Raw genomic sequence first — 9,034 nt, 5'->3', positions numbered from 1 at the left:
TTACATATTGCCATTGTGCACCTTTTTTACTTTTTGATCTGGTCGTCAACACTTATTTTGGGTTTCCAAGTGCAAAATATGGGCTACGCCATTATAACCATATGGGAGGCGGGGGTATCCTTTAGTGGGCTCATGCTCATCTTGAATTATTTTTGGCTAGAATATAGATGAACAGTTTGTCAGCGCAACTCTTCATAAAGCGCTGCACACAATTTCTTTAAACTTTGCAGATATTTAGGACACATTGCGTAGATGTGCATATTACCAGGGAATTCCCAATTCCTCTATTTTTTCCGGGAATTTCAGCACTTTTCGACTTTTGGGGAGCGTGGGGTATGTGAGCTTGCTCACTTTTTTTTTTTCATTTGAAAATCTTCTCGTGAACCTCTGGTCCAGAGAAGATGAAATGTTATATAAAAGTTTTCTGATATGTAACGGTTTAAAATGTAAATGGTTCATGCTTTTCACGTCCAGGTTAGCTTCACAGACCTTCAACTACTCAATTTTTGGCTTTTTTTTAAAATTCAAGGAGTCAGAAATCGTAGCATGCTTTTATGTCATCCTGTCTTTCTACTTCAAAGGAACAAAATGCGTTTGGGTATGACATGTCAACAGGCTTTTAAAATATATATTGGTTGGTTTATCATATTATTTATTATTGAAGAATCACTATTTGAACTGTTTCATGCACCTACAAATATAGATTTTTTTTATTTATGTAAGTCACATGTTTAATACCGTGGAAAAAAAGACAACGTGGGGGGAGAATTTCACCCTCTTTGTTCCATATCATCGTGACCCAGAAACGACTACAAAAACGGTTTGAAAACATAAAGATTTTGTGTAAAAGTGGGTCAAACTCCAAGGTCAAGGTCAAAAGGTCAAATTTGGTGGTACCCAAAGAAAGGTCTTGTCACAAGGAATATACATGTGAAATATGAAAGTCATAGGTCCACCTTGAAAGTTATCAACACAGTTATTGAAATCTAAAGAGAAATATATTTTAAATTTCACCATAAATGGTTCCTTTTCATAAAAACTCAATTCTTTTTGGCATGTGTTTAGACTAAAATATTGTAGTTTATTTATTATTGAACTGTTTCATGCAACAAATATAGATTTTTTTTACATGTTTAATACGTTATCTGGTTATGCAACACACATTGAAATCTAAAAAGAAATATAACATTTCACCCCATAAAAACTCAATTCTCATGAGACTAAGTAGTTTATTTGAGCAACAGATACATGACGTTATCTGATAATGCAAAACGCCGGGAGAGATGGGGAAGGGGGGTTGGTTGGTTGCAGCAGGGCATTGAAAGTTCATTAGACCTAGCCTCCAACACTTTTGTATCCTTAAAATTGATCCTTGGGACATGATGATCTCATTTTTTTTGTTGCAATTATTTGTTAGGCTATATTTACCAGGAAAATTTATCCATTTAAAAGTGCATATGCTAAATAACACAGGTACTAGACTTCATGAATGCCAAAGATATGCTGTACAGTATATGGGCACAATAAACTACATTTTTGAAAAGGTCAAAGGTCAAGTTCAAAGGTCACAAGGTTAGTTATCAAGGTGTTTTACAAAATGAAATTTCTAAGCATTATGTGTGCAAAATATGAAATCTACATCTTGTAGTTTTCGAGATAAAATGTATTGATCGACGGAGTGACTCACAATAAATAGGTATAATTTAAGTGATCCCTAAGTGTCACTCTGCTCTTAAGGCAACACCTAAGTAAAATGAACACATTATTTGCTTTCACATATCGCTGCCTGGCATAGATGTTACAAAGATATTATGTCCTTTCTCTTTGAAACTTTGTGGATACATATTAGATTTACGCTAAAATTGATGATCTTTTAAAGTATTAATCATTATCATAGGATAAGTTTATAGAATATTTTATTGCTAAAACTTGATTGATTGTATGTTCTTTAACGTCCCTCGCAAGAATTTTTCACTCGCTTGTCCGTGGAGAGCTTCATATTTTTGCCCTATGCACTTGATACTTGGCACTTATGGCCATTGAGCAGTAAGGGATCTTTTACATGCCAGCACCTACTATGACATGAGACCTCAGTTTATACAGTCTCATCCAAAGTACCGGTCTCCAAGTCTAACAGTGGGATTGGAACCCACGACGTAAGGATCGACTCTTTACTCTAGAGCATACGATCTAACCACTGCGCCACACTGGGGACATTACAATTTTAAAAATACAGTTAACATCAAAATGGCAGTAAATACTATTAAAAAAGCATGAAAGAGGTTAAATAAAGAAAATAGGTGCCAAAAAGTTTCTTCACTGTACCGGTATTAACATCTGTAATATTCTTGTTAAGTGCTGATAGACAAAACCTAATGTTGTTTACTAGTATCTTAATTTCTAAAAAAATTTATATGTAATCAAATTAAAATTTAAGGAAAAAATATAAATAGATAAGGGGCTGGTACAAGTCTATCAAATATTATTGCTAGAATTAAAGAATTTACAGCAGAAATGACTTTAGCTTTGGATCAACCTAATATGTAAAACTGAAAAGATGCTTTTCAAATCCAGGTTCAACTGTTTTCTTGCTATATCTACAATCAGTAGAGATACAGCCTGATCAGAGACTTGTGATTTATTTACAGGTGCTTGTTGTCAATCAGTAGAGCTACAGCCTGATCAGAGATCTGTGGTTTATTTACATCTACAATCAGTAGAGCTACAGCCTGATCAGAGACCTGTGATATATTTACAGGTGCTTGTTGTCTATCAGTAGAGCTACAGTCTGACCAGACACCTGTGATATATTTACAGGTGCTTGTTGTCAATCAGTAGAGCTAAAGCCTGATCAGAGATCTGTGGTTTATTTACATCTACAATCAGTAGAGCTACAGCCTGATCAGAGACCTGTGATATATTTACAGGTGCTTATTGTCTATCAGTAGAGCTACAGTCTGACCAGACACCTGTGATATATTTACAGGTGCTTGTTGTCAATCAGTAGAGCTAAAGCCTGATCAGAGACCTGTGATATATTTACAGGTGCTTATTGTCTATCAGTAGAGCTACAGTCTGATCAGAGACCTGTGATATATTTACAGGTGCTTGTTGTCTATCAGTAGAGCTACAGTCTGATCAGAGACCTGTGATATATTTACAGGTGCTTGTTTATCAGTAGAGCTAAAGCCTGATCAGAGACCTGTGATTTATTTACAGGTGCTTGTCTATCAGTAAGCTACAGCCTGATCAGAGACTTGTGATTTATTTACAGGTGACACGATGGAGAGCTACCTACAACAGGTGGTTCAGTGTGCCATCAGTAAGGCTCTCCTAGACAAGGTGACATTTGTGGAGGACATTCAGTTCATGGCCGACATAGACATCACGGTGGATAAGACTGACTCGGCCTGTTTTGTCGTATCAGAGAGAATCCTGAAGGAGAACACTCACATCTATCAGAGGCAGTTCAGTTTGCTGTTTGGAGGGGAAAATGAAGCAGTTAATATAGAAAACAGGCAAATTCCAACCACAGAGGAGCAGCTGTCACTCTCAGATGGCACCATTCCTTCAGAACAAGGGAAGTGTTCTGAAATGGATGATACAGTTCCATCAGACCAAGGCATTACTCAAAGGGAGGGCTTGGAAATGGAGAAAGAAAGAAGTGCTGATGAACTTCTAGAGTCAGTCTTAACAGAACCTCAAAGTATTGAAGGTATTGTACCAGCATTAACGCAGACTGCTTAAACAACTTTTATTTTCAAGCAACATATCTACAATTCAGCTGGTCTGATCATATTGAAGAAACACATATGTTGGCATGATCACGTGTTAATTTCTCTTACATATACTTAAAAATTGATGTATCAGTAGTGAAGAAAAAGAGAGTAATTCTAGTAATGCTATGTTCCTGTACAGTTGCTATGTTTATTTTACTGTTGCTATATATTTTTACAGTTGAGAGACAGGACAAACATGGAGTGATTGTAACAGACACTGAGACTCAGACAGAAAATGTCACGTCATTTCAGCGAAAACCACGAAAATCAGCCAACCAGCAAAAGAAATCCAAAGCATTAACAGGTATAAAGTGTAGAATCTGGATTCATGTTTACTGTAAAGGGGGTAATTTTCTCCTTTTCATCTGAACCTTCACATTAGCTCAGTTAGTAAAGGCCTCACTCACTGATTTGAAGGTTTTGGATTCTAACCCTGGCTGTAAATATCTGATTTAGATAAAAATTATAAGTAGCAATTGACACTGAGTCTGAGACAGAAATTGTCTCATTGTTTCAGCAAAAACCAAGAAAATCAGTTAACCAATAAAAAAAAAACAAAACATGAACCAATGAATCTTACTGAATTCTGAGTTACTTCTCCTTTTCATTTGTGCAAATAATTTTGTCCAGGGAGAGGGCGATTTAAGTTTTTAGAACTTGTGCCCAATCCCATTGTAAATATTTAGTGCAATAAAATATGTTCAAATCAATTTTGCGCATGTTAAAATTTGCCCAGAGACAGCTGTTCTTCATGGAATATGATTTTTCTGTGAATTTCCGCACTTTAAACCTGCCCACATGTGACAAGGGTGGTGAACAGGCTGAAAATAAAACAGGGCAGACATTTTCCTCTTATTCTAGAAAATGTATCTGTCAAAGGAATTAGTCATAGATGTTTCCTAAATAATATTAGAGGGTGAAAGTTTCACAGAAAGGAATGAATAAATGACTGTTAGTCTGTCTAAGAAATAAAACATATGTAAGATATTGAAGGTGATGCTACCTCCTTAAGATTTAGAGGCGTGAAGATATGTGTCATAATAAAATTGTTAATGTTATGTATTTAATTATAAGATCTTGAGAACATAATTCTACATGTAAATATACCAGTAGAAAGCATAATTTCATCAGTTTCCATCATGACTGATCTTTAATGAAATTTTCCTTAATATGCACATTTATGTATATTAGTAAGCATTGTGTCCTCAGTTTGCTCTTTGTTCTTTTAACAGATTCTCCAAAGGAAACAACACAGGTGAACCAAGAGCCTGAAGTCATGGACATTAAAACTGAGGTCATTTCTGACGACGATCACACGGAGACAGCTGGGTCGGTCACTATAGTGTCGCCACTTCCTCCCAGTGACCTCCAAACCAACACCGCAAATAACGTCACATGTCCACTGTGTTCCACACAGTTCCGCAGTCAGAAGGCTGTAGAAAATCACCTGAGGGTGACGCATGACATCGGCAATATTTACAGGTGTCAGGTGTCATCGTGTCAGGAGTTGTGTCAGTCCAACACAGCACTTCACCAACACATGATGATGTCACATGGTGGGGCTGAAGGGGACCAGGTGCTGCCTGAAAGTCCACCAAAGAAAAAGCGTGGCCGCAAACCTAAAAATCTTAACAAGGAGACGTCTGTTTCATATAAGGAGAAGGAGGACTCTTTAAATGTTGACGAGATTGCTGATACTCCAGTAGAAAAACCAAAAACAAGACCAAAAACTGCCAAAAAGCAAAGGGGGAGAAAGCCAGGGAGGAAAAAAGGAGGATTGAAACTTACTCTGAAAACCTCTGCTGCAGCTGCAGCAGTTAAAGGCATGCAGAAGTGTGTGGAATGTTCAAAGGAGTATTCATCAAAGAGAGCCCTGAACCGACACATCAAAACTGTTCATGATGTGATGAAGTATAACTGTGACATTTGTGAGAAGGTTTTCTCCAGTAAGGAAACAATGTATCACCATCGCCGAGGCATTCACAGTGACAGCAAACCTTACAAATGTCAGCAGTGTGATGCCACTTTTAGTTTCAATCATAGCCTGAGGCTGCACATACTGAAGCACAGTGGAGCTCGACCATTTAAATGTAAAGAGTGCAATAAAACGTATCTCACGTCCAATCATCTTAAAATGCATGTGGAGGGGGTGCATGGCGGGAAGAAGAATTATACGTGTAAAATTTGTGGGAAGTGTTTTTCTTACACAACAAGTCTGAAAGTACACGAGATGACTCATGGAGAATATAGACCCTATCGGTGTAACACTTGTGGACAGGGTTTTGTCAACAGTCACTCGCTGAAATACCACAAGGAGTCCAAACACTCACAGAATACCTGGTTTGAATGTGACTTGTGTGGTAAGAAGTACAAGACAGAGTTTTTGATGAAGACACATCGTCGGCGACACACTGCGGATGGGTCACGCTTCATGTGCGACATTTGTGGGAGACAGTTTATGTATAAAAGTACACTGGAAATCCACGCGGCCGTCCACAGTGATCAGAAATCCTTCCAGTGCAGCACTTGTGGGAAATCCTTTAAAACTTACGCAACTCTGTACTCGCATCAGTATGTACATAAATCAGAAAGTCCATATAATTGTCCCGAGTGCGGAAAGTCCTTCAAAACTAAGGAGCGCTGCAAGGCTCATCAGAAAAGACATTCAGGACTTAAGCCATTTGAGTGTAAAGAATGTGGTCGATGCTTCCCTGACAAGGGGGGATTGTCAAAGCACACCAAGACTGTTCACTGCGAGGTTAAACTGTTTGTCTGTGACATATGTGGGAAATCTTGCTCAAGGGCAGATAATCTGCGTGTTCATATGAAGATTCACAATAAACAGGTGGACGGAAACATTGCTGGGAGAAAGCTCCATCTGACGCCTAAACAAGGCAAACCCGTGACAGTGATGGAGGCGCCAGAAGAACAGCCAGGCCAGGACTATCTCAACATATCACCACACTCCTCCCCACCCCACACCATGACTATCCCCAGGATCTACCCAGATAGGCCCGACGCCCCGCCCTTTATTCCTAATGCCACAGATCCCCTGCCCATTCCCACAGGAGGCCACGGCATTCTTCTCACCACACAGGAATCAGAGCTGGGGGGTATCACAAATTCTTCCATCCATCCGTCTAATCCTCTGTTGACTGTGCCGACCACTACTTCACAACCTCCACCTGGGTCCTCTTACATGTACATGTGGCCCTATATCCACACGCAACACCAACAGGATCAGGCTGGACCTAGTAATCAGTTCTTCTAACATGTACACGTGACCCAATATCAACACACATTTATCATTTCTTCTAATATATACATGTGGCCCTATATCCACACTCAACACTAGTTGGATCAGGCCGGACCAAGTATCTTTTAGGGAAATTTATGAATTCTAGTAAACAACAATACTTATTTCAATCTGCATTTGTGAAAGTGAATTAACATTGATCAGCATTCATTCTTTATATAATTTACAGTACATTACGTACTGTAAAATCTTCATTTTTGATTAGATTTATGTGGTTGATAAGTTTATCATCTAAAAATATTGTAGATTCAAGGTGTTTTAGAGACATGCACAATAATCATTAACTTTTAATTACCTTATATTTCATATGAAGTGGATTTTAGAGTACAGACTTTTTGTTAGAGTCATCAGTTTTAAAGTACTTGAAAATCGGTTTATTAATTAGTATACTCTTTTGACGTTGCCTGTTGGGATATTCTGAAGATTTTACTAATGATGATTAATGAATCAGTGGTAATTTCATGTTAATTTCAGGAAATGTAAACATAAGACTGTAATATCGGAGTTAAGTATTTGAAACATTCACAAATTAGAGAAGGACCAAAAAGTTGAATTATGAAATGATTCCCTATTTAGAGATTCTGTAGATTTACTAATGCATGATGATTGATTTCATATTTTAAAATTAAATCATGAATCATGAATTTATTCCTACCATATCATTATTGCATTAAACAGCTGTACATGTATTCTGAAATATGTACATGTATGTTTTCTCCATGCAGACTTTTTCTATTGCTGTTTTTGCATAATACATGCAACAATTGCAAAATATTTGTTTTTTTCTTTGATGGCATGTAGCTGTTATTGTTGCTTTTCATTTATACTTTTCTGAGAGAATGTTTCACCTGAGAATGGTCTGAAAGGTATTGTTTGTTATTGGCTTCTTCTACAAGCATAGACTTTGTGACTTTATCCACATTTTACTTTGTATGTTGTCTTTTTAGTGAAATATTTTCAAAATATAATACATTTACATGTACCTATTGTAATATGAATATTGTTAAACTCTTTAGTGCTTGATAAATGTTATTTTGAATTATTATACAATGAATAAATCTGAATTTCAAGGATGTCTTCTAAATTCAAAATCTTAAACTAGTCATTCATCCAGAAAAAACGTCTGTAAATGTACAAGTGTTTGGTGTAGATATGTGTTCTAATGACTTGGGAATGGACCTGCTTAATAAGGTTAAGTTGACTATTTTCCTGGAAAGCTTACTTTACACTCTGCACCCAGATTAAGTTGGGGAAGGGGGTTCCTCCAGACATAGATTTTTCTACAGGAAAAGTTCATTGAAAGTCCGATCCCCCCTTGGTTGCCATGGTATTGTCAAGTAAGGGTAATTTAACGATGTTCGATCCTGATATTAAAAGTCTTAAACTTTTTTTGCCAGGTATATTTTTAGTTTCTACATACATAGCTTAATTAAAATTCAAATCAAAAAATGGGGGTCAATACGCTTCTTTTGGCGCTACAGTACATTTAATATGACCTTTTTGCACTGAAATTTGTGTCTTAATTAAGAAATAAATTTTTGACGTTTTCCCTACAATGTTTTTATCCAATTAATGCATGAAACAAAATGAACTCTTAGTTTGTTTATAAAAAGACACTTTAAAATTGTGACTAAAAAAAAAATTCAAATTGCTTCGCATAATCAATTATTTGACCTTTCTGCACTAATAAAATGATTGAAAATATAATAAGCAAGAAAGAATTTTTAAAGTCTTAAACTTTTTCTGATTACAAGCAAATAGGTCAAAGGTATCTTGAATATTTAGAAAAGAACATCAATAGTGGGGGTATATGATGTAAATTTTCAGATATTACTAAAAAAGTGTCATTTTTACGTTTAAATTGACTAAATTTTTTCCCGGGTTTTCAGAATATATTTACTATATTTGTCACACTTTGTTGAAAGAATTCATAAGAAAT

The 9,034-nt window shown here is 36.5% G+C and overlaps 1 protein-coding gene across 1 annotated transcript; it reads left to right on the top strand.

Moving 5' to 3' along the window:
* Nucleotides 1-3,013: 3,013 nt before the first annotated feature.
* On the top strand, nt 3,014-8,158 carry LOC134250421 (zinc finger protein 665-like). Its single transcript, XM_062732787.1, has 4 exons — nt 3,014-3,045; nt 3,275-3,715; nt 3,958-4,083; nt 5,012-8,158. The coding sequence occupies exons 2-4, from the start codon at nt 3,283-3,285 to the stop codon at nt 7,048-7,050; spliced, it is 2,598 nt and encodes an 865-aa protein (XP_062588771.1). The 5' UTR covers nt 3,014-3,045; nt 3,275-3,282; the 3' UTR covers nt 7,051-8,158.
* The last annotated feature ends 876 nt before the right edge of the window (nt 8,159-9,034 follow it).

The sequence above is a fragment of the Saccostrea cucullata genome, unplaced genomic scaffold (genome assembly GCF_032062105.1).
Source record: "Saccostrea cucullata isolate Sc308-1 unplaced genomic scaffold, CSIRO_AGI_Scuc_v1 ctg102, whole genome shotgun sequence".
Taxonomy (NCBI): domain Eukaryota; kingdom Metazoa; phylum Mollusca; class Bivalvia; order Ostreida; family Ostreidae; genus Saccostrea; species Saccostrea cuccullata.
Note: the sequence above shows the minus strand (reverse complement) of the source record. Positions and strands in the feature narration are given on the sequence as shown.

Bases quoted from the DNA above. Each gene is read 5' to 3' on its own strand.
- LOC134250421 (XM_062732787.1), top strand. From the start codon at position 3,283: ATGGAGAGCTACCTACAACAGGTGGTTCAGTGTGCCATCAGTAAGGCT. The intron at 3,716-3,957 runs GTATTGTACCAG...ATATTTTTACAG, and splicing joins AGAACCTCAAAGTATTGAAG to TTGAGAGACAGGACAAACAT. The intron at 4,084-5,011 runs GTATAAAGTGTA...TTCTTTTAACAG, and splicing joins GAAATCCAAAGCATTAACAG to ATTCTCCAAAGGAAACAACA.